The sequence below is a fragment of the Protopterus annectens genome, chromosome 1.part1, assembly GCF_019279795.1.
Source record: "Protopterus annectens isolate FY-2018-M chromosome 1.part1, PAN1.0, whole genome shotgun sequence".
NCBI classification, from domain to species: domain Eukaryota; kingdom Metazoa; phylum Chordata; order Ceratodontiformes; family Protopteridae; genus Protopterus; species Protopterus annectens.
Window position 1 is genome coordinate 1,747,944,008 of NC_056726.1, and position 27,099 is coordinate 1,747,971,106.

The 27,099-nt window shown below is 40.4% G+C and overlaps 1 protein-coding gene across 1 annotated transcript in view; it reads left to right on the forward strand.

The window, feature by feature from the left end:
- SLC9A1 (solute carrier family 9 member A1) overlaps positions 1-27,099 on the forward strand; it is a 1,681,881-nt gene that overhangs the window by 954,185 nt on the left and 700,597 nt on the right. Inside the window, 2 exon segments of the mRNA XM_044084290.1 lie at positions 20,138-20,156; positions 24,608-24,636. Of these exon segments, the coding sequence (XP_043940225.1) occupies positions 20,138-20,156; positions 24,608-24,636 (48 nt within the window).

A 27,099-nucleotide genomic window follows, 5' to 3' on the forward strand; every position in this document is an offset into this window, starting at 1 on the left:
CCATCCTATCAGAAATACAAGCTGTTTCAGCACTTTAGGATTACCAGGGAGATTGAGTCTACCCTTGCACCATCATTGGCATAAGACTCAAGAACATTTAACAACCTGTCACAGAATTTTCAAAGATGCCCAGAAAATGTATACAGTTGAATGCACATAGTATTTGCTGACCTCTTGTTTAAAGATATGTGTCTCAAACAAGTGAAAATAAATCTGAAAGTCCAAGGTAGAACAAACTAAGGGTAATGCTGCTAAACGCCAGAAGTCTGAACCTCAAGATGCACGCACTCGAAGCTCTCCCTCAGTATGGAGAACATTGATATCTGTGCAGTGACAGAAACCTGGTTCAAGGCTCCAGAGAGCACCCCAGCACTACCAGGTTATACCTGATATCATGCTAAGTACATGATAAGTACAGCGAATGTAATTAGGGATCTGGGGACCCAAGTTGATAGCAATATCTCCGTTGACAACCACATTGCCAAAGTGGTTAGAAAGACCTTCTACATGGCCCACCTCATCATGAACGGATTCACATCTAGATCAAGAGAGGTAATCGTGCCCCTTTATTCATCCCTCATCAGGCCCATCATAGAATACAATGCCCCTTTTGGGATGTACCTTACCTGACACCTGCAGCAATTAGAAAGACCCAAAAAGTACCTCACCGAGATGATCAAGGGACTCAAACAGATGCCATATGCTGCGCTGTTAAAAAAACTCCAGCTCTACTCAGTTGCATACCGCCTACTTCGAGGCGATCTATGCCTGACATATAAAGCTATGTCCAATCCAGAATTAATGGACATGCTCCACCTCAGTAAATCTAAATCCCTTAGAGCCACACACTTGAGGGACTTGAACCTCAGCACAGAAATAAATAGGACTTGCTGGAGGGGCAGATTCATAACCCAGAGGCTCCCTTCGCTCTGGAATAGAATCCCAATTCATGTTTGGCAGAGCACCTCACTGAATCTCTTCAAGAAGAATCTTGATGAGTGGATGGGGGATTGTAGGTTTGTTCCGGGGATTACTTCCGTGTCACTATTAGACAGAGGCACAGTAAACTAAACCGTAAAAGGGCACAGTATACTCAAATCAAGGGTATGTAAGCCAAACAAAATCGGGCTAGGCTTATAATTGCCCCATGGCAGATAGCCTAGTATGAACCTATGAACCAAGAGACTGTCGTACAAATGTACTGCGTTACAGTATTAATAGAAAAAAACAAGTACAATCAATTTGTGTGATACATAATATTTAGGGCCCTGGCAAGTGCTGTGATTTGAAACTGTTGAATCTTTGGAAAAATTTGCAATATGCAGTGAATAACTTAAATGAACAGACCTTTTTTTTTACTTTAGTTTTTAAATTTACTTTCTTATTACATTTCATTGCTATCATCTATTTGACTGCCATGTAGTTAAAGCTGTTGGCTGCAGCAGAAGACATTGTTTCTCTCTCAGAAACTAAGGAACTGTGTCACAGACTTCAGCATTGCTAACTGTGAAGGCTAGGGTCCTTGACACAGAAATAAGGGAATAAACAATTCACCATGCTGTAAGTGTGCATGGTATTGGTAATATATATTATTATTTTGCACATGTGTGTTTCCCATTTTCCCAGTAACTGTAATGTGACTGTTCTGATGAAAATATATATATATTTTTTTTTTATGTATGTGTGTGTCTAGATTTTATATATATATATATATATATATATATATATATATATATATATATCTAGGTGGTACATGCATACATACATATATATGTTGTATATGTAATTTTTTCATGGGGCAGACATTCTGGCATGATGTTGTTTTCTTGGAGAGATACTTTTTGATAATACATTGGGAGAAAACAGCTGATGAAATTAATTCACCTAACCTCTCCAGTCAGATTACTATTGCATTCACTTAGTGAATAATGCTATTAAGTCTGAGAATCTTTAATAGATGTGTCAGTTCTTGGTTGGCAGTGACTCAGATTTGTTTCCTACATATGTGTTACACAATCTATAATCTATAATAATAGAAATGTAAAATGATACTTGAGATAACAGCTTTTTTAAGTGGAATATTGTGAGTTTCAGGTTCTTCCTTCCTCCCACATTCCTTCCCTTGATCAGGAAAAATGTCATTTTTCTTAGTTTGTAAAGGTCACCTAATTAGTGAAGTTACTGTCAGTGTGTTTTTCATCTTCAGACTCTAAAGGGGCTGAATAGATTTATGGCCCCAATGTAGAGAAATTCTGTAGCTGTAAATAACAGTCCACAGTAAAAAAGCTGGGAATTTTGTAGCATGAATAGTTTTATGAACTCAGTAGGTAAGAAATAAAAACAGAGCTACAGCTACTTTATTATGCATCTTCCAACAAACATTAAAATGTGATAGGCAAAATGGGTGTAAGAGCAAGAAAGACAAATTCCTAAATAAAGTATCATAAGACTTATTTTAGGTCTAACACAGTGCACACTGAGGAATCTGACTAGGCTAAAAATGACACAGTGTGGAAGAAAGTGCTCACAATTTTTTTTTTTTTTTAGTATATTGAAGTATGGGGATTATCCTGTTGAGAGGAAAATATACCATGGGAAAAAGAACTATTGCATTTTACAGTGTAGCTGTCCTTTAATTATCATCCTACTGATAAATATATTTTTTGCTCTATTGCCATGTTTTAAGTGAAACTATTGCAACCACTTGTATTTATTCAGCCTGCTTTACTAGGAAACTATCCATAGCCATTATAGTGATACAAAAAAATTCTTGCCACTTTTGTTTCTCTGCTATATATTGAAGCAGAGATCTAGTAATGTAGATAGGCCCGCAGGAGAAACTGGTTTGGTTTCCTGAATGCCTATCAGTGAAAGCATACAGTACATTACAGGATCCATGCTAACACACATTTTTATTTAACAATTTAAAACATGAAATGGGTAGAAAATTGATAGCAGATGAATGATTATATACTTTAAATGACATATCTATAACATATTTATTAGATTGTATATTGTTGTACCATATGTTCTTTGTTTAGTGGAATGTATAAATAAATTGTCATATTATGTGCTCTTCAGAGTAATATTGACTTCTAATGAGAAGTTTGGAACTGGAACTTCCAGTTCCAAACTCCTCATTTTTAAACATCAGAAAACAATTATTTTCAAACGAAAAGCCTTGGTTAAGTTATTTAGCTCAAGCCCTGACAACAGCCATCTCCTTCCCTGTGGAAGTAACTCACGAGATATTCGTGGCCGTGGAAAGAAAGAAAAGACCAATTAAACAGACATTTTTTTAACAGAGCCCTTAGCTAAATCAGGATTGAGCTGACCAGTTAAAATTTTGAATGTGCATACAGGGGTACTACTAGGGCACTCGCTCATCAGTGACAGTGACAGAAATCACAGAAAACGGAGAAAATATGCCTACTTCAAACTTCAGCAAGTTCACACTTTTGAACTGCTAAAAAAGCGAACTGGAACGCGTTACGCAAACGCAATGGAGCAGACTTATACAATAAACAGTATTTATAAAGTACCAAATAGAAGTTAGCGCTTTCGGTTTCGGGCTTTCGGCGAAACTAATGTATTTAAACCAAAGAACAGCATAGGTACAGAATTCTAAAGGATATGAACCCCGAAACCAAAAATATGATATTTAGTGAATTAGTGTCATTGATCCTCAGTGATTTTGCAGAAAGCCACAGACTTTGAGACACAGACCAAAAATATACGGCAAAATGTTATACATTCTGCAAAGCTCTTGACAGTTGATGTAGGTTGCTATGGTGAAAAGCATCTTTTATGGCCAGTATACAAGCGAGACTAGAAGAATGCCCAGGAGCTATATAGCCAACAGTAAAAATAAAGCAGCAAGCCAGTTTATCGAGACTCAAACTCCAAGGGCTACACACGTGGGTGGGGTGGGAAGGAAGCAATCAGAAAATAAAATGCGCAAACAAATCAAAGGAAGCCTGTATCTTTGGGTCAGAGTGTAATGCAGTTAAGCGAGAACATCTTCAGCCGTGCATCCTGCTTGGAAGAGGAATCTTTGCTTTCTTTCAGATTCAGAAGTGTCCTTTCCCATGAACTCGAGTCTCTTATTGCTTTGCAATGACAGTGGCAAAAGGGCACAGGCAGGCAGTGGATGGATTTTCAGTACAATCATGATGAGCTTGGAAAAATTGGAAATAATGTGTAGGATAATAACGTTCATGATGCACGGACCCGGTTTTATCAGCACACATGGTCCAGACTGAGACTCATACACACAGCACAGAAACATCGGCTAACTGTCATCACAGACAGTGTGAGTCTCTATTTGCGGGTGGTAGTCTAGGCCTTTCACCCTTCCCGCCCTCCTGATGCCTTGGGCGCCATTATCTAAAGTTGGTGGTAGTATGGTGGTATTGGTACTCGTGGCGGTAGCGTGCCAGGCAACTTACTAATCAAAAAAAAAAAAAAAACAAATGCTCTTTTTCATGAAAAAAGTAAGTGACAGCAAGTTTTTTTTTTTAAATAATAATAATAATCTAATAATAATCATCTAAATGGATTACTAGCTAGCAGCTACTAGCTAAATTTAGCATCATCTACCGTACTTACTCTAGCTAGCCTACTAGGTAATTATTTTCATGATGATGAATCTGATCATTCATCGGAAGTTGGAACAAAACAACTACTCTGCTGCTCACATTAATTTATCACATACTTTAATAGTCTACTCCGTTGTAACTGTATGTACACTTACTGAACTTCAAGATTAACTAACTTACTGAATACAATACAAGCTGACAGTTACACAGTGCAGTCAATGGCATCATACATTGCCATGTGGCTTTTTCACTTTGGCGACTAAAAAAAAAAAGAAAATGCTCTGTTGGGACTTGGGAGGAAAGTGAGTTAAAGAAGTGACAGCAAGTTTTTTATATATAAAAAAAAATCTGTGGAAATGGACTAGCTAGCTAGCTATTAGGCTCAGGCAGGCTGTAGCATGAATGATTATGACATCGACTACTGCTACTACCACCACGCATGCAAGACAAGTTCATTCATTTCAAAAATTCAAATCAAATTGATTAGATTTAGAATTAGCTATCATACACTAGAGTAGACTAGAGAGACAGTACTAGCAATTTGCGATGCGATCATGCGAATGCATCTTCATTTTCCCTCTCATATTTTATAAAAAGATAAACTTGTCTTACATAATTTATCAGCCAGGCCACAAAATAAATGAACAGCAGCAAATAAGCTATTGCACACTTACATAAGCCAACGATTGCAGGTCAAGCGGTGGAAATGGGTTTGAATTTGTACTTGTACTCGTCTTATATTAATTGCTGTCTCTTTCTCTCTCACAAGTTCAAGTAAAGCGGGAGTCTCTGGACCAATCAGCACAGCCATTGGCTTGTAGCTAACAGGCTGCTGGGTCCTACAGCCTGCCAGATTCTACCCCCTCCAGATAAACTGTACTGAAATGCGTACAGTCAGTATGCCTCCCGACGTCCCTGGCTGCAGTACCTAACATTTGTAAAAAAAAAAAAAAAAAAAAACTTCTCGCTTCCTTGGGGTACACCATCAACTAAAAGAAATCACAACTGGTACCCAGTCAAAAGATTGCATTTCTGGGAACAAGCTTGGACACAACTTCCCAGATGGCATTCCTCACTTCAGAAAAGCAAGTCTATCTGACAGACTACAAATGGCCACCCAGAACCCAGCTATTTGCAAGAAAAATACTGTAAGCTCTAGGGTTCATGGCCTCATGTATACTGCTAATTCCATATGCAAGACTGCATATGAGGAAACTTCAGTGGTACTTAAAAAGTCTTTGGTGCCAACATTCTCAGGACCTGGAAACAGTCATTCCTATAATACCCTGTCTAAGGACAGAGTTCCTTTGGTGGGCAGAAGCATGCAACCACAACAAGGAACTGCCATTTACTCAACCCCAGGCCACCCAGACCCTGACCACAGACTCATCAGACTATGCCTGGGGGCTCACATGGCTGGCAAATGTATTCAGGGCCACTGGACCTCAAGTCAGATTCATCTCCACATCAACCAAAAAGAGATGCTAGCTGTACAGAATGCCCTGACAGCTTTCAGATCCCTACTGTTTCCAGGACAACTGTTAATAAAAACAGACAATACCACAGTTATGTGGTACATCAGCAAGCAGTGGGGGAACCATTCCTACCCATTCTGCAGGTTAGCCATGGCCCTCTGGAACACTACCTTGGACATCCAAGTCTATCTACAAGCTCAATTCCTGCCAGGCAAACAAAACTTATTGGCAGACGACTTAAGCAGAAATCTCCTAGACCCACACGAGTGGAAATTGGAGCCCAGCACCTTCAACCTTCTAACTCAGAAATGGGGGATCCCAGAGGTGGATCTCTTTGCCTCCCCCTACAACCACCAGCTCAGCAAATTCTGCACCATGAATCCTCACAGCAGGGCCTGGAAAGTGGATGGCCCTATCCTTTCTATGGAAAAAGCTCTTAATCTATGCCTTTCCTCCTCTGTCCCCTCTCTCAAGAGTATTACTCAAGATAAAACAAGACAGGACAAGGACAATTCTGATTGCCCCGGACTGGCTACGCCAGCACTGGTACCCACCCCTGTGCAGCCTGACAATGGTGCCACCCTGGCACCGACCCCAGCCCTGCTCTGTCAGCAGGAGGGACAGATTTTGCATCCACAACTGCAAACCTTAAATCTTGCAGCCTGGCTTATTCCTTGAATTCTCCACCAGCAACCCTAAGCAAACGGGTGCGGGACATTATTCCTGAAGCCAGAAGGCCCAGTACAAGGAAATCCTATGCTGATAAGTGGAAAAGGTATTGTTCCGGGATTCATTCTAAAGGAGAAGACACAGCACTGCCCTCCTTACCTCTAATCCGGGATTACCTAGCAGAACTACTCCACAGAGGCCTATCTTTCTCTTCCATTAAGATCAATGCCTCTGCCATCTCGGCTCATTACAGCACTGAGCCACCTCTGTTTTCTCACCCTCTCATCACAGTTCCTGAGAGGGGCAAACAACTTAAGGCCACCAAGGAGAGCACCCACACCTTTGTACTGGAAAAGCTCACGCTTCCCCCCTTTGAACCTGCTGCTTCAGCAGAGTTAAAATTCCTTTCTTGGAAAACAGCCTTGCTTCTAGTTATCACTTCAGCTAAAAGAGTATCTGAGCTACAAGCACTGATGGCTGTGGAACCCTTCATTATTTTCCCTCAGGACTAACCCTTCCTTTTTGCCTAAAGTGGTGTCCAGTGTGGCTCTCAACCAATCCATTCATTTGCCAACCTTCTTCCCTAATCCTCAAAATAAAGGGGAAAGGATCCTGCACTCTTAGGATGTGCACAGAGCTCAGATTCTACCTTGATAGGACTACGCCCTTCAGAAAATCTGACCAGTTACTAGTCAGCTTTGCAGCAGGGGGCAAGGGACATCCTGGAAGCTGCTACCTGGAGTTCTGTACACATCTTCACCAAGCATTACCACCTGCCTATCTTTTCCAAATCCAGAGCAGGTTTTGCTACAGCAGTCTTGCAAGGCCTACTAGCCAGTCCTAACTCTTCTTGACTGCCTCCACCCTTCCTCAGCTTTGGGAATCCACCAAAATGTGATGATTGCAGTAGTGAAACACAAAGAACATAGTACAGTTGTGTACACTTACCATAAATGTAGATGTTCATGTGTATTCACTGTTGCAGTCCTGGTTTCTCTCCCTCCAGCCTCCTGGTTCTCTCTCTCCTCTCTATGGCTATTACTATTGGTATTGGTATTTACTTTTTACTGGTGGTGTTTTCCCCACCATAACTTAGCTCCCCATTTGGGGGCTCCTGACATTTGGGGCAAGAAAAACTGATGTAATGGCGTCGGCTGCCTGTTTTTATACCCCTGACGTCAGTCCTGGAGCGACAGCATCTGACGCAGAAATACTAAGTTTCTGGTATTCGGGCTGACTGAGGGCTACCTGCAGGCAGATAACCCAAGTGCGATGACTGCAACAGTGAATACACTCTAACATCTATATTTATGGTAAGTGTACACAACTGTACTTTCCTCTGCCCATCAGAGGAAGAGGGTTTTACTCCAGCATGTTTTTCATACCCAGGAAAGAAGGCCCTTGGAGACCCATTCTGGATCTTTCTCTCCTAAACACTTTTCTGAAGGTGAAGCACCACACTGTAGAACAAACCAGACCTCACACCACAAGTTCCAGGCCAAATGAATTCACTCAGTTTTAGTACACCGGCTGATTTGTTAAAATAAAAAAATAACTTCTGCAGTAAAAATTAACAGCAAAACTTCAAACTCTTATACCATTAAGAGCAAATAACTGTTCTCTGGCGCATCGGCTTTCAGAAAAGCCTTTTCAGAGTACAACTTTCTGCTGGTAAGCATACACTTAAATACATGCATTTAATAAATTAAATAATCATGCGTTTAATAAATTAAATAATCATGCAATTAAGAATTCACTAAAAAAGCCACCTAAAAATGTTAACTTTTAATATTCTTTTTAACCTTCTTACTTTAAATGCTTCCAAGAGAATTCCATATTCAGACCTCTTAGAAACATTGTCATATTTTAAAGTAAATATTGCTTCCTTCCTTCTTAAATGATCTTTAATTTTTTCATCAGTACTAAACCTAGTATTTACTTGTTCCAAAACAGTTGCATGCAACCCCTGTGGGTCTCCATTATGGTGTTCCTTAAGGTGCATAGCTACAGGACTCTGATATCTTTGCTTCTTGATGTCCCTTATGTGCTCATTTAATATTGCAGCAACACTTCTCTTGCTTTCTCCAATATAAAATAATCCACAAGGACATTTAAACTATATATAATTTTTATTGCAAGTGAAGCTGCCTCTTATGTCATTTTTTTTCCCATTAATGCTTTCAAAACCATCAACTACATGTTTGCATACTGTGCAATTGTCACATGGAAAAGTTCCATATCTCACTATATTATTTTCTCTATTTTTGGTCTCTCAAATTTTCCATGTACTAACATGTCCTTGAGACTCCTGCCTCTTTTATATGAAAAACAAGGTTTAACATTTTTTAGGCTGGAGTTTTCTTTCTGTATATAGGACCAGTAATACCTGTTTTCTCTAAAATGTTAGAAAAATTAGTATACTTAGAAAATATAACTCACTTTCTTTTTCATCTACATTCTTATTCTGCATTATGTTCTGTTGTTTATTCACTTTTTTGTTCATTACTTTATTATACCCCAACCATACTTTCTCTGGCTCATAGCCCCTTTCTATAAACATGGTAGCTGTATTTTGAACTTCCTTCTCACATTCCTTTCTATCACTGCACAAACGTTTAACCCTGACCATTTCCCCATAAGGAATGGAAGAGAGTGTGCGTGTTTGGGGGGGGGGGGGGGGTTGACAACTAGTTCCATGCAACATAATGCTTGGTTGTCCCATTTTTCTAAATATTTTAGTTTTAAGTTTAATTTACTATCTTCTTGCCCTTCTGTTGTAGTAATCAGATAATTTACTGTCTCTCCTTTATGTAACCCACCAGATTTGATCTCAAACCTGTTCACTTGCAGTTCTTGAACAAACATTTCCACCTCTCCATTACCCCCTTGCAAACAAAAATCAAATCATCAATGTATCTGTAAAAATGAACATGTTTTCTAAAAAAGTCATTCCTGTACACACACAGATTTTCAGAGACCCATAAATAAATTAGCATATGTGGGGGCAAAAGCTGCCCCCATAGCTGTCCCACACTTCTGATGGTACAGAGAGCCATCAAATTCATATATGTTATTTTCCAAACAGAACAAGGTCAGTTCTATAATGTACTGGGGCTTTTCCCCAGAAAAAATTCTATAGGTTCTGTGCCATCACTGTTTTATACTACCTCTATCACTATAAAAAACATGTTCTTCTGTCATACTAGTTTCTTAACTTTATGCAGAAAATAAAAACTGTCTTTAATACATGAAGGTAATTGTATCACCTTTTTTAGCAAAAATTGATGCAAAAAACACCCCAAATTATGGGTTACATAATTGCAGGCTGATATAATGGGACGACCTGGAGGGTTAATCTTGTTATGCATTTTAGGCACACAGAAGAACTTTGCCAAATCACTGCTTTTATTTAAAAACTTATTTTTAGCATCTTCATGACTAAAATAATTTAGTCTAACTCCTTTGTGTATTAATGCTTCATAGTTGTTAACCAGCTCCTGATAAGTTAAGAAATCTACTTTATCATAAATTTTACCATTTTCTAGATGCTGTAATTAAATATGAGTTCCTTTCTTTCCCTTAAAATTTTTAAAGTGACCCATTCTTTGTCATATTGTATTGAATTTCACTTCTAAAAAACTTATTGCACTCTGTCGCATAATTTAATATATGATGAAACATTTCAATTTTATCGCACTTGAAAGGAGGCATAAATTTGCTTTTATAAGAAACACCATTAGTATCAAAATTACTATAAGCATTCCTTTCTGAGTCAGAATTACAAGAATAAAATCTGTCCATTACTTGCAGCACCTACAAAACTTGCATTGTTCACATCTGATTCTAAACCTTTTGTTTGATTTGCTTAGAAATCTGTTAAATGTATCTTGCGAACAAAATTAGATACTTCCACCTTTAACTCATACATTCTGGGAAGAAACGTTGGAATAAATTTCAAACCCCTATATAAAACATTTTTTTCTTCATTACTAATAATGCATTCAGACAAATTTACAATTTACATTTATATTATTAGACAGTCCCATTTTATTAAGTCCATTTTCCCCGTTTGTTGGTTTGGGAATTATATCCAGCACCATGCTGTTGATCCTGCCAACTTCTCTTCTTATTCCCTTGTTGTAACCCAGGTTGGTCACGAAAATTCCTGTTTAGATACCCTGGATTCTGACTCTTTGGTAGTCTTCCCATTCTTCCCCTTCACCTTCTGCTGATGAGGCTCCATTTTCAGCCGATGTGTAATAATTCACAGATTGTTCAGTTACCTCCTTCCTGGAACCTAACATGCTTCTTTTTGTTAGTTTTGGAAGAAGAAACGAACGCTTGTTTGCGTTCGTAATCTCAAATGTGTCTCAACAGTTTTTTTCTTTTTACGACCAATAAGCTCTTTCATAGGTCAACGATTTGTCATTAACACACTGCAAATAGCCTTCAAAGGCTTCCTGACTGATCTTATTTGCAATATTTGAACAGGCTTGTTTGATTTCAGCTTAGCCCTATTTAGCATATCTCTTTCCACCAGAATGCTGACCCACTCAGCACTACATCTGTGCTCTGCTGCCACCCAGCATTGAGGAAATGCTAAGTCACCTTCACTGGTCAAATCAAATGGTTTAGAGGGATTATGAAAGGGTCTTAAGCCTCTACGTGTTCTATCTAGTTCTTGATGTCTGTTGATTCTCTGTAAGTTGAAAAAAACAGATGTCTCCCTAAAAATCAGTCTCTCTGCTTATTCTAATAAATCCTGCACTTCAGGAAATACAGAAACATTCGTTCTCTTACCCCCTGTTGAGAATAGATTCACTGACCATTTCTGTCCATTGTCATCCCACCTGGAAGTATATACTTGTAGTAGACTCTGGATTTGGAGCAGAACCATCATTGCCATGGGTTAACGACCCCTGACCCTCCCCTTCTTTTGGCTGGGAGGAACTGAAAAAATTATCCAAAGTTCTTTGACTGGAATCCATTTTCAATTCTGTAAACAGTCTTGACAGTCTCACAAACAATTCACTGGCCATAAATGAAGCACCACACTGCAGAACAAGCCAAACCTCACACCACAAGTTCCAGGCCAGATGAATTCATTCAGTTTAGTACACAGACTGGTTTACTAAAATAAAAAAAAATAACTTCTGCATAAAAATTAACAGCAAAACTTCAAACTCTTATACCATTAAGAGCAAATAACACTTCTCTGGCGTCTCGGCTTTCAGAAAAGCATTTTCAGTGTACATCTTTCTTCTGGTAAGCATACACATGCGTTTAATCAATTAAATAATCATCCAATTAAGAATTCATAAAAGCCAGCTGAAAAGGTTAACTTTTAATATTATTTTTAACTTTTAATATTCTTTTTTAACCTTCTTACATTAAATGCTTTCAAGAGAATTCCCTATTCAAACCTCTTGGAAACATTGTGTCATATTTTAAAATAAATGTTGCTTCCTTCCTTCTTAAATGTTCTTTAAATTTTTCATCAGTACTAAACCTAGTATTTACTTGTTCCAAATAAGTTGCCTTCAACCCCTGTGGGTCTCCATTATGGTGTTCCTTAAAGTGCATAGCTACAGGACTCTGAAATATTTGCTTCTTGATGTCCCTTATGTGCTCTTTTAATCTTGCAGCAAAACTTCTCTTGCTTTCTCCAATATAAAATAATCCACAAGGATCAACTGTATATATTTTTTTCATTATTGCAAGCGAAGTTGCCTCTTCTATGAATTTTTTTTCATTAATGCTTTCAAAACTGTCAACTATGTGTTTGCATACTGTGCAACTGTCACATGGAAAAGTTCCATATCTCACTATATTATTTTTTATATTTTTGGTCTCAAATTTTCCATGTGCCAACATGTCCTTGAGACTCCTGCCTCTTTTATATGAAAAACAAAGTTTAACATTTTTAGGCAGGATTCTTCTTTCTGTATATAGGGCCAGTAATACCAAACTGTTTTCTCTAAAATGTTAGAAAAAAATGTATACTTAAACACAGAATATAACTCACTTTCTTTTTCCTCTACGTTCGTATTCTGCATTATTATGTTCTGTGCTTTATTCACTTTTCTGAAGGTTCCTACATTCCGCATACTGTCCCTGCAAACGTTGTTTCCTCTTATTCTTCCCTAGGCTTACATGGCCTCTCTGGGCGTCAAGGATGCTTATCTTTACATTCCCATTCATCACCTTTACAGGAAATGTTTATATTTCTCTGTCGCTTCCTTGCGCATTCAATTCTCAGTTTTGTCCTTTGGTCTTTCCACTGCCCCATGGGTGTTCACAAAGTGCCTGGCTCCTGTAATTGTTTACTGCAGACTTCAGGTCATCCAGGTTTACCCATACCTCTACAATATTATTTTTCTAGCTCCCTGTCCAGAGAACCTGCAACAAAATCTACAGTTCACTATTTCTCTTCTCCAAAGCTTGAGGTTCAAAATAAATTTAAAAAAGTCCCTTCTTATCCCCTCACAGGGCCACATCTTCCTGGGGTGCAGGTTGCAGGCAAGTCGCATGCTGGCATCTCTGCCTTTCATTTCCTTCTTACATGGTCTTCTCCCTCTTCTCATTCTGTTACATGCAGGAAGTTTCTCAGGCTCCTGTGGTTCATGGTATATACACCATTCCCATACTACCTCTGGCCAAAATTCACATGAGGAAGTTTCAGTGGTACCTGAAATCAGTTTGGATGCAGCATGCACATCTACTAGAGTTTTTGGTTCCTCTTCTCCCTTGTCTAGAAAAAGAACTCTTTGGTGGATTCAGAAAATTTCCCTGAACCAGACCTTCCTCTGCATCCTCCTCTTCCCACTCAAGAGTTGTTTTCAAACATGTCAGATCTAGGATGGGAGGCAACCGTTGCTTCCATGAAGGTACAGAGCCTCTGGTCACCTTCTCAAAAGGAGCAGAATATCAGCGTCAAATAAGTGAGTCCTCATATTAGCTCTTTAGGCTTTTCATCCTCTGTCTGTCCAGGATCTCTAAAACTCTGTACAGACAACACCACAGTTTTCTGGTATTTAAACAGACATGGGGGGACGAAGTCATACCTTCTGTACAGCGAACTTTCATGGCATAGGAAATGGCACTTAAGTACCAGTTGACTCTTCAGGCAGTTTATATCTCTGCCAGTCAGAATTCTGTGGCAGACACTCTGAACAGGTCCATGACTTGATCCCATGAATGGATGATTCACAGAGATGTGTTTCTGGACATTGTCCACCAGTGGAGTACTCCTCAAGTAGATCTGTTTGCCTCCCTTCTGCACAGGCAACTTCTTTCTTGTGCTAGAGGTCCTTTGGTTTGGAAGGTGGTTGCCCTATCAATTTCTTGAAAGGAGATGTTTCTTTATGCACACCCCCTTTCCTCTCATACAGAAGGTCCTGCTCAAGATTCAGCGGGACAAACCAAAAATTGTGCTGGTGACCCACTTTTGGCCAAGACAACATTGGTTCCATCTTCTGCATTTAGCCAAGGGCAATCATCAGAAGTTATCTCACAGGGTGGACCTTCTCACACAGAACTAAAGATCTTTTATCCATCCACATCTCTCAGCTGTGCGTCTGACTCTGCGGGTGATAGACTTCTGATTCCTGTATAGGTTCACTGGTGTTTACTAGGCTAACAACCACAAGGGCTTTTTTAAGCCTAGCCATGCATTCCAAATCTCTGACAAGTTCTGATACCCTTGATAAGTGTAAGCATGTGCCTGGGAGATGAACAATTTACAATTTACCTGTTTGCATCAGAGACATAAGTACCAAATCAGGGATGAATTTCCGGTTCCCCATCCAGTTGTTCAAGTTGCACTTGAATTGGATTAGGGAAGAGATCTGCTTCACATGGATGGAAGAGATCTGCTTCACATGGATGGGGAGCCTGTTCCATAGATGGGGTAGTCTCTGGGATATATACCTCTCTCTCCAGCAGGTCCTATTTATATCACAAGCAAGGTTTAAGTTTTTAGAACGGGTAAGTCTGGTACTGTTTGTTTTGTGGATATGCAGGAGGTTCTTCAAAGTGCGGTCTGATAATGCCCTGTATGCCAGGCATAGATCTCCCCTCAAAAGCCTGTAGTAGACAGAATACAGGGATAGGGCCTTGAGGCGGTCTGCATAGGACATGTTACGTATGCCTTGTATTCCTTTAGTGAGGAACCTCTGTGGACTTTCCAGTTTTTGGATATGCCTGGTTAGGTACATAACAGAGGGGGCATTGTACTCGATGATAGGTCTGATGAATGCCAAATACAGTGGAACAATGACTTCCTTGGACTTAGATGCCATATCTTTGTTTATAAGTTGCACAACATAGAATGATTTCCTCACCACTGAAAACACATGATGTTCAAAGTCTAGATTACTGTCTATGCATGTTCCTAAGTCCCTGACTGCTGGGTCAACTCTAAGGAGTGTGTTGTCAATATGATAGTTGCCAGGGATGGATGACTTCCAAAAGGATACTATCATGCATTTCTTGCCATTTAGTTTTGGTCCATGACTCTGACGCCAGTTTTGTCTGTCAGCCCTTCCTGGAGAGCATTTGTGTCAGTGTGAGATTCATTGAAAGTCTTAATTTGCAATCATCTGCAAATTTAGTCAGCCAGAGACTACTGACATTCGCCTTGACTTCTGAGAAGTAAATGCCAAAAAGGAGCAGTCTAAGGACTGATCCCTGAGGGACTCCACTTGTGACTGACCTCTTTGTAGAGGTGGACTCCCCAATTCTAACTTTCTAGGTCCTGCCTTTGATCCATTTGGCTATCCACCGGCTGACATATGGGTTTGTACCTAACCTCTTGAGTTTGTCAATGCCCAAGTGGGGTATTGTTTCAGATGCCTTGGCCAGGTCAAGGTAGGCAGTGTGAACTATTTTGCCCTCATCCATTGCTTTGGTGACCTTCTCAAAGAAGTCCACCAGGTTGAGTAGGCATGATCTGCCCTTGAAACCAAACTGGGTTGGGTCCAGAGTTTGAAGGTTTATTATATCTGTTAATCTCCATGATCATTCTTTCCATGGCTTTACATGTAAGACTAGCGAGACTTATGGGTCTGTAGTTTCCAGGGTCTGTAGATGGCCCATCTTTGTGCAGAGGGATGACTGTTGCCTTTCTCCATTCATGAGGCACAAAGTCTGTTTGGAGGCTACAGTTAAATAGTAATTCCAAAGGCCCTGTTAGGTCATATTTCATGCTATTCAGAAGGCATCCTTTATTGTCTGGGCCCATCGATGCAGTGTTCTTGGTCTTCGCGAGAGCATTAAGGACTTGTTTTCTAGTGATAGTAGGGGGGAGTTATATTTGATGATATTTCATGAGGGAAGGTTGAGGGGGAGAGAGGAGTGAAGTTGGAGTTGAATTTATCAGCCAGGAAGTTTGCTATATCTTCTGGCTCAGTATAGGTGGCTCCATTTACAATTTGCTCTGCATACAATTGTGTATTGCCTTTGAGGTTGCGGACATAGCTCAAGAATGCTTTGTGGTTGTCCTTGGCCTGAGAGGCCAAACTTCCCTCAAATTTGGCTTTGGTAGACTTTATCTGTCTTCTGAGTTGTTTATTTTAATGCGAGTGCTTTTATCCTGCTGGGTGCTGCACCTCCTAGTTTTTGCCATGATTTTCTTCCTCATGTTGTACATCTGATTCATTTTGTGATTCCACCAGGGTGGCTTGTTTTTTTGAGTTCTGTACTTTCAGGCATCTTTTTTCTGAGGACATGGTTAGGGTACGGCAGGAGGCCAGACAAACCAACATTAAGAAATTCTGCTTATTTGAATGGAAGTTTTCTATCTGGTTTCATTCACACAACCTGGATTCACTGTCTGTGGGTGTTCCATTGGTTCTTTCCTACTTAAGTTGCTCAGTGATGGTCTGGCTTACTCCTTTGTGAAAGTCCATTTGTCAGCTGTTTATGCTTGTCTGCCTTTATCACCCCTTTGACTTCTAGGTTAGAGGATAAACTTTCTCAAAGGTGTCCTTCACATTAGACATCCCAGGAAACCTGTTCCTTCTTGAGATCTGAACTTTGTTCTGGAGAAGCTAACTGTGTGGGTCCATTTGAGCCTGCAGTTACAGCTTCTTTGCAATACTGTACATGGAAAACTGTTCATTTACTAGCTTTGACTTCTGCCAGAAGGATATCTGATCTTTTCTTATTTTCCATAAAGGACAGGGACTCATTACGTACTAACCCCTCCTTTATGCTCAAGGTTGTGAATGAGTTGTCTCTTAACAAATCTATTTATTTGCCCACTTTTTTCCTTCTCCACAATCCTCAAGTGAGTGGATTTTGCATGCCTTGGATGTGCATAGACCACTCAGATTTCATTTGAATAAAATTAAGGTTATCAAGAAATCTGATCAGCTTTTTGTTTCTTTTCATTCCAGGGCTCTGGGATTGCCTGATTCCAAGCAGAGTGTTTCTGCTTGGATTTCAAAGGCTGTATTTTTTGTTATGTTTTCCATATGAAGAGCCTCCCTTTCAGGTTAAGGCTCATTCTTCTAGGGCTGTGGCGGCTTCTGGTGCTTTCTTTAAGGGTTTCAATACTAATGCCATTGTAGAAACAGCTGCTTGGACCTCTGTACATACCTTCACCAATCATTACAAGTTGGATGGCATCTCCAGATCTAGAACTGGTTTGGTTGAGACATTCTTCATTACTTTCTAGAGAGATTGTCTGGTCCTTCCTCCTCCCAGGTTTCCTCCTGAGCTTTGGTACTCTCCCTCATGTAAAGAATACTGCAACATTACAATAGAAGGTCATAGAATAGTTGTGTAATATTTTACCATAACCATGGATGTCCTTCTCTTCTGTGTTGCAGTATTCTATTCCTCACTCCTTCCCCCTGGTGCCTCCTTTTGTTTCTGGATGTCTGATAACTTCTTGTTTCCTTGGGTTGGGGTTTGTCCCGGGACTTTCATTTCTGAGGATTGTATGTGTGGATGATGCCTTTATGGCCAGCATACTTCTAAGCTGTACATGAGATGTCCCACGTACTAGCAGTACTTAAAAGCTCTTTTTATACTGGCCAGGCGTTGGGTCACCCTTGGCGGAGGATCCCTCATTTAAGGGATTACTGCAGCATAGAAGAGAAGGACATCTATGTTTATGGTATGATTGTTCTATCCTAAAGATAACCCTTTGGATCAGACTTCTTCAGACACCAGATCCATATCTTTGGATCAAGCTCATCATGAACCTAAGCAGTTACCTATAACTAGCTATGTGTCTTCCTTGGAACCTGTATCTTGTTTCCCATCTCCATTCCTGGAAAGACACCACCATTCTAAATCACCTTCTGTAGTCTCTTCCCATTCATCCAGAAGTCTCACAGAAGCTGATCTGGACAGAATGATGAAGTATCTCTCGACACATATTCAGATGGGAGTTCTCTCAGCTCTTAACCCCCCCATGAGTGTGGAGAACTTCACTAGTACAGCCCAACCAGTTTTGGCTCCTTCTCCAATCCTTCCTTCATTTTCGGAACCCCTTGGATGAAGACTCCCGGCACAGTCTGTTTCGGATCTAAAGATGGCTTCATCTTCAGATCCGATAACTTTTGTGAATGTTCTTGGCTCCAAGTGTGTTGAAGCTGGACAACTCTTGGACCTGAAGCGTCTTTGTCAGCTCCAGGGGGTTGGAGGTGTCTCAGAAGTCGGCTTAGCCATCTCTACCACCTCAGAGCCTAGGCATTTGATATCTCATTTCCTACTCCTGCTTTGGGTGGAGTGTCTTTGGGTTGGAGGGCGACATCAGTCCAGAAACATGCCGTTTTTTTGTCTCTGACAGCTTCCTTCTATCCAGGGACTTCTGCCTTCTAGGTAGTAGAGAGAGTATTCTCTACTAGAGTTCAGATGCCTCCTCCCCCCTCAGATCTTCCATCTGGATCTCAGATCTGTGTGTTATGAGCCTCAACATTTTGCTACACAGGAACAGCTAGCCCAAAGTCCCCAGGCTACCCAACAGGGAATAATTTTTTCCAGTACTTCTCCAGAACATCCTACCAAAGAAATCCCTAGGGAAGAGAAAGTGTAGGAGGAGGCACTTTAACTCCCATCAGGAGTCTTATCACAGAGTATACTGATTTCGATGAGGGGAAGGGTCCCCAAGATCACCACCTGATGACGTCTCATTCAGAGACATTTTAGAGATCCTTAAACAAAGGGGTGGTTGGTCTACCAATAACCCTTCTGAAGAGGAATTGATATTCCTGGAGGCATTTGGTACTGGTCCATTTATTTCCTGGCTAACTCTACCTGCTGATGAGCTCATTGATATGATTTCTCAGAAGGTGTGGAAGGAACCTGATTCTGTTGAGCTGATCCCCAAGAGACCAGATAGGATCTTGGCACTACCAAAGGGAAGGGAATTCTGGGAACAAAGGAGTACCATTGGATGTTATGGTCATAGTGGCAGCCATCAAGAAAGAACTTGTGGAAAAGAGTTATTTTGTTCATCCCCCTAGCAGAGAGTCTAGGGTGATGGACAAGTTTGGGAAGCATGTGTATGCCTCAGCGACCTTTGCACTAAGGTCCGTGAATTACATGGCACACTTCAGATTAGAGAGGGATTTGATCAAGGAACTTTCAAAATCTCTCTCTGGGACTAGTACTTCTGAGAACAGAGTCTTCTATTGCTTCATGGTTGGTGACCCTTCAGTCTATTTCAAACTCACCCATGAAGCTTATTTCACATGAAGCTGAAGGGAGCCCCAAGAGTTGAGGGTTCAGGCATTTCCATCAGGAGGATGCGTGTGTGTGATTTTGCGGAGCCCTTCAAGTCATCCTTCATCAGTGTTCCTTTTGATGGAAGTTGGTTATTCGGCCCCAATGTGAAAGTGGCACTTTCCAGTTGAGAGCAAGATGGTAAGATGCTGTTTGTAGTGGGCATACGTTTTTTGATTTATCAAAGAAGCTTTTCGAGAAATCAATGAGGTGGTCGGAATATATGGTTCAGGAAATCCCAGGGTCCATTCCATGATCCACGTGGAGAGTGTTCCCCCAGGGGCAGAGGGGGGAACTCAAATGGAAGACACGATCCATGTGGCAGAGGAGGCCCACAGAATCAGGGGTCTAGAGATTCTTTCTCTGCCAGACCCTCTCAGCACTTCGGAAAGGAGGCCCAATCGCCCACCTCTGGAGACAGCGGTCACTCATCCCTGCACCAAAGAGCCTGGCTGGACCTTACAAAATATACTTGGTCACAGAGGATTATTACCAGAGGTTATACAATTCCTTTTTTCTTATCCCCTCTGTTACTGAACAAAATACTATACAATAGGTGTTAGAAAAAAGACTTATCCAGGAGGTCCCCCTAGACCAGAAAGGATCCAGAACTTGCTCAAGATTCTTTTTAGTTCCAAAAAAAAAAAAAAAAGGGACTAGAGACCAATTTTGGATCTCAGCATTCTGAACAAGTCAGTTCAATATAAGTTCCGGATGGTCACTGTTCAGTCCATCTTGCCTCATTTGGACAAGGATGATGATGATGGATGTACTTAGTAGAGCTCCAAGATATGTACTATCATGTAAAAATGAACAGACAGTCCAAGAAATGTCTACACTTCCTGCTGGGAGCCAGTCACTACCAATTCAGAGTACTGCCCTTTGGCCTCACCACAGCCCCCATGGTGTTCACTAAATGCATGGTAGTAGTAGCAGCTCACTTGAGACTGCAAGGATTCTGGGTGTTTCCATATGTAGATAATTGGCTCATTACCACTTCTACCAAGTAACTGCTGATGGCAGTTCAGGACTATGAACTCCAGATTAGTTCCAAGCTAGGACTTAGTCACAAGAAATCTCATCTTCAGACATTAGAGGTCATAGGGGCGTTCTTCAAAACAACATCAATGACAGCTTCTCTCCCCTTGTCAAGAGTTCAAGCTATTCAAGTCAATAAAATTCTTCACAAATCATTCATGTCAGCCTGACTGATATTACAGACCCTGACGTCCATGTCCACAGCAATAGTTTCTAGTTTATCTAGCAAGATACCATATGAGAATTCTTCAGTGGACATTCACGAACCAATGGTCCATTCTACATCAGTCCGTCAACCAAGGTGAGCATAACTCAGGCCTGCAAGAAATACCTTTGGTGGTGGATTCACTCAGATCAAATTCTACAAGGTCGTCCATTCATCCTTTCTCAGCCCAAGGCCATAGTGACCACTGACATGTCCAGTTCAGGTGTGGGAGGGGCATTTCTTGGGTAAGACTGCTCAAGGCATGTAGTCCCCCGAGAAGGCCAAAATGCATATCGATGTCTTGGAAATTAGGGCAGTATTCCGAGCATTGCAGGCATTCCAAGACTCTCTCCCATCCAAAACTATTGCGATTCAAACTGTCAAATATGACTATAGTATGGTACATCAACAAACAAGGAGGAACCAGAACTTGCCCCTTATGTCAAAAAGCTGTGAGAGTATGTCAGTGGGTGATCTGTTCCAATCAATTTCTGATAGCAACGCACATACTGGGGAAATCCAGCGTGATATCAAACAAGTTGAGCAGGCCCATATTACTACCTCATGAGTGGCCTCTCAACAGAAGGGTTGTGGTAATGATGTTCCACCAGTGGGGCCAACCATGCTGCGACCTATTTCCATCTCCACTGAACAAGTGCAGTAAGTTCTTTGCCCTAATTCACCACCAGGGAGTCACCAAGTGATGCTCTCCTTCAAAATTAGCCCCCAATTTTCTTCTGTGCTTATGCTGCAACTCTGTTAATCCCCAAATTCCTACAGAAACCATCCCGATTTAAGAGCATGGTCATCCTCAAGGTTGCTTATTGGCCTCAACAGATTTGTTTTTCCCTCCTTTGGCCTCATCTAGTTCACCCGCTTTGGATTCTGAATCCAGTTCCAGACCTCCTGTCTCACTCGACAGACATTACTTATCTGGATGTCCTATGCCTAAAGCTGACCACATGGTATCACCAGTTCTTTTGATAGGTTCATAGGCTGGTACTAGGCTATCGGCCCTAGGGGCCTGTACAAGCCTAGCCATAACAATTCCCTGGCTATTTCTTCCCACACTATTTACTTCCCTGGACCCCTGTCTAGCCAGACAACCCAAGCTCTCTTCCCCAGTCCACCATATTCTTTTGTCATCACACAAACCTTCCACTAGAAAATTTTACAACAGCAAATGGAAAAGATTTGTCTTTTGGGCACAGCAACAAGACCTCAATCCTTTTTTAGTGCCATTACCTAAAATTCTAGAATTCCTGGCTTTTATTTTTATTGAAGGGGCTAGTCCTTCTACAGTTAAGGTTCAGTTACCTGCCATCTCCAATTTCCATATTGGAGTTGATAATGCTGTGTTGGATTCTTCACATCTGTGTAAGGCGTTTATAAAAGAAACCTTTCTACTTCAACTACCCTTCAAGGACTCTACTCCACTGTAGGATCTGAATTTCATGTTACAGGCTCTAACTCAGAGACCATTTGAACTGGCTGCAAAATGTGAATTGAAATCTTTGACTGGAAAACTATATTTCTGGTATCCGTAACATCAGCCTGGAGAGTTTCAGAACTTCAAGCTTGATCTTCTAAGCTTCTGTGTTTAATTTTTCATTAAGAACCAATTCCTGCTTTCTTCCTAAGGTGGTGTCAGGATCTAACATTAATCAAACTATTAGCTTCCCTGTATTCTTTCCAGATGTTTCAAAGGTGAATACATTTTGCACTTATTAGAAGTTCACAGACTGTTTACTATTAAAAATTTGAAATTAAAAAAAAAAAAGGTGCGTGGAAATGTGCAGTGCTTTTCAGTAGCTTCTCCTCACCAGCACACGTCTCCATTATCCAATGGCCCTTACATCTCTGCCTTGCCTTCTGAGTGCAACACCAGTAATTTTTCTCAGGGTTGCTCTTTTCAAGATATTGATACCCATCAATACAAAGGATTGAGTGCCCCTTCTGAGACTTCACTGTGACATACATATTACCATTAACACCAGGATAGCTCACGTTCGGTTGTCAATCATTGTACCTGAGCACACCCTACAAATCAACAACAGTACCATGATTACTAACACTTTACCTCAACAGTACTATGTGATACAGACCTGCATCACTCGCGTATGTCACAAATATCACTTACACAACCCATGCCAAAGGGACTGCAATAACAACTGAAAACAACTTCTGGAACATCAGTATTCTGCTCAACTGAGTGACAACTACCATATCACAATACTATATACAGAGTATAATAGACAGTAACCAAAACAGGTACATTTCTTATGTCCACTAATGCCACTGTTACTCACTATGGCACACACTTTTGAGCCATTGGATACATTTGCGCAGGCAAAATATCAGTATGCATTTCTAATTAGCATGTCACAACTTTAAAAATCCTCCATGTCCACTTTATCAGTGCTTGCTTCATCCCACAATACATAGGGGATACTACATACAGGTGACATCAACTATCTTAATATTACGTATGTAACTGTAAGTGTACCACTACCCACAGCTCTTACAGCATGCCTGCACACACTTGTACTGTATCTGGTGGTAATGTCAACCACTGAATAAACTATTTGCAGCACAGCTGTTTGACTGTTACACAACATACACACATATCATAACTTTTCATTATATCAGAATGTTCTTTACTGTCACGTATGCCTAATGCATTACAACTTACAGCTGTCACGGTAATATTCACAGTTAATAATGCCATCATTGTTATTATTACTATAAAGTTAATATTGTGTTTTTCCTGATGTATATTACAGGCTTTAACGACTGATTTTACATTGACAGGAGATGGTCACATCACCTTCATTCATCTGGGTTATACTCACCCTTCCACACTTCTCCCTGAATCTCATTCATTGTCTGTGTAAGCCATAGGCTGTAATCTGATAAATCCACCTGTTGCACACTACACAGAACTAAACAGCTGTTCTTTATGGCCGTTAGGTCATTTGTCGCGTCATCAGGTAGCCACGCCCTCTATTCTCACAGTAATTAGTGCGACGTGCTGATCTGTATCGCACCTATGCTGTCATCACATATCGTCAAATTACATTGTGCGTCATTCAGTAGTTCGAATGGCTTTCCTCTGCGAACTAGTGGATTCATAATTTTGATTATGCAGATAACTATCCATTCGACATTATGACTGATCAAATGTATGGCAGGTATGTGAACGACGACTTTATAATAGTAAACCGTTCACAGACAATTACACTTCTATCTACACAGATTGGAGAAATGTAGGAAATCAGATCAATTATTTCTATCCTTTTCAGAAACCAGATTGGGTCAACCAGTTTCAAAAGTAACCTTATCAAAATGGGTGACGGACTCTCCTTTGTCTATAAAATGTTTGGTCTGGTCTTGCCAAAGCCTTTGAGACTATTCAGCCAGGTCCATGGCAAATTCATCAGCTTTTTTATCCAGGTCTTTCATGGATGATATTTGTGAGGCTGGAGCTTGGGCTAACCCTCATACTTTTATTACTTATTACAAGTTTGATTGGGTCTCTAGGGGAAGAGCAACCCTCTGCTCAGCAGTACTTGGGGAATATCCTTCCTTAGAGTCTACCTGAGATTCAAGTAGCTGGAAAATCTGTCCCATATCTTGATGAATGAATGAAAATTGACAACATCTGATAAAGAAGTTAGGCACTCACCATAACATTCCATCTATGGTGTCCATTTTCATTCTTCTTCAACTCCTCTCCCTCCAGCCCACTACCCTATTTCTTTTGATAACTTCTGGAAGAGCGGGAGTGTGTTGTAGGAACCAACGTTCTATCTTTTTGAGCTCCAGATAGTGACTTTCCATATTAAAGCTAGAATTTCATTACATCATACAATAAAGCTGCAAACAAGATCTGGGGAATGAGGGGGACTACGGCATTGTGGGTAAGGGAGGAGCTCAAGAGCTTGTAGTATCCATGAGCTGTGAAACAGCAGCAGAGTCTGATCAGAATCCCATATGTTGAGGAAGAATGAAAATGAACAACACAGATGGAACATTATGGCGAGTACATAACTTCTTTTTTTTCAGTTATTTTTAAGTGTAATGGCAATAATGTTGTAAACAGGTGCTCCTGTTTTTTTTTTTTTTCTTTCTCCCTTTCTCCTTTTTCAGTTTTAAAAATGTAGGCACTGTAATATATTAAAAAAGGGGAGGTCTTGTTAAAACAGTATGACAAAAGAATGATTAATGTGCTTTTTCTCATTCTTGCATGTGAATTAAGGAAAGCTTTTAGCTTGATCTAGTAACATGTTTTAAAAGAACGCAAGGAAGTGAAAAAGAATATTGAATATTAAAAGGCTTTTTTCTAGCAAATAAATGTATACTAATTAGCAATTCTGTATCTGGTCCTTATGTCTCCATGGAGACAATCTGATAAAGATAAATTAGCTACAATCTGATAAAGAGAAATTGGCTAAAAAAGAGAGAGAGAGAAAATCACTAGGAGATGATGTTCTCTGAAAGTGTTTAGGTATTTTCCCAGCTGAGAGATCTATCAAGATAAGACAAAACCAGACAGCACGTGGTAGAATCACAGGGAGCATCATGCGTCTTAACATGGATAACCTTTCTTTTAGGTTAACTCAAGACTGCACGTCTGTTAATTTGGGACATTTGTTCCTATTAGGAGGGTAAACCTTCAATATTTGAAAAATGCACATAGTTTTGTATGTTTGCGTTAGTATTAAGTTAATAGGTTTTATGGGGTATTGGAGTGTGCTGTTTTTTTTGAGGGCTTTCAGTAAAACAAAAAGTTTTATAAGATGCGACATAGGCTCAAATGGATATGCCAAGAAACAACTATTTAATTAAAAAGTTGAACCTGCCAAAGAGTGCATGTATGTAACACAAAAGCTGGAACTAGACATTTAATAAAAAAGCTGTTGTACATAAAAGATAGGGATAATAACTTTTAATACAATGATGCTTTCTGTATTGTCTTTAAATGCCAATGGTCTCGTACAAAAAGTTTGTTTTATATGTATGATTGCATAGGTCATAAGTGATCATTTAAAAAATATGTTTCTTGTTTAAAACACACACAAGAAGGCATGCCTGGATGCTTCTCTGCATCTTTGCAGAGCCCTTCAAGTCTTCGCTCATCAATGCCCTTTTGATAGATCCACCTTTTTTCTACCCTAAGGTGAAAGAAACTCTCTCAAGGAGAGAGCAAGATGGAAGACTCTTTGTGCTGTGAGAATCCATTTTTTCTACCCTTTAGAGGGATTTTCCCCATAACCAGGGAGGTGGCAGAAATTTGTGGTTCAGAAACTTCAAGGTAATTTCCAAGACTCCTGTAGAGAAAGATCCCCTCGTAGTGGTGGGGATTCTAATGGGAGATGCCACTCTCATAGAAGAGGTGGCCTGCAACACCAGGGTTTCTTTTCTCGGAGAAGCCCTGTCAGTATCCCTGAAGGGTTACCCGACTGCTGCACTCTGGAGGCAATCGGGGGATGCCTATCTCTGCACTCACAAGCCTGGATGGCCATTATGAAATATGCTTTGGTGCAGAATATTATATCCAGAGGTTATTACATACCATTTTCCCCATTTACCCCAAAATGTAACAAAAGAATTCCTGGCATTCCACCCAGTCAGAGGAAAGCTGCAGCTACAAAAATACAGAAGTTGCTAGATGAAAGACCAACAAGGATCCAGAACTTACTTGAGATTCTTTTTAATGCCAGGACCAAGACCAATTTTGGATCTCAGCAGTCTAAACAAATTTGTGAAACACTCAAATTTCTGGGTGGTCATGGATCAGTCCATCCTACCTTTTTTAAGGAAGGATGATTGGAAGTGCTGTATAGATGTTCAGGGAACGTACTGTCACATCAAAAATATGCAGGCACTCTAGGCGATATCTACACTTCTGATTGGTTTCCAGTCACTACTATTTCAGAGCACTGCCCTTTGGTCTCACCACAACCCCAGTGTATTTACCAAATGTATGGCATTGATTGCAGCTCACCGGAGACTGCTTCCACCAAGCCTGTACTAATTCAGGCCAAGGATCACTTGTTTCATCTCTGTTCAATGCTGGGCATTGCTATAAACTCCTTCAATTGTCAACTTTGCCAAAAATCAAACTCTGGGATTCAACAGAGTGAGTCTAGATAGCCGGACACAAATGGCAAAAATACCACAAAGAAGATTGGTGACTTTAAGGAAATGGGTATTATACATCCTTACTCTTCATTCTCCTCCAGACAATGTGATTGTACAACTACTGAGTCTGATGGCAGCTTCCATAGTACTTGTCCCCCTTGGCATGTTTTCACATGAGTACTAGAGTGGATTCTAGCGGTACAGTGGTCAATAAGACATCAGTCAGTGATGACAA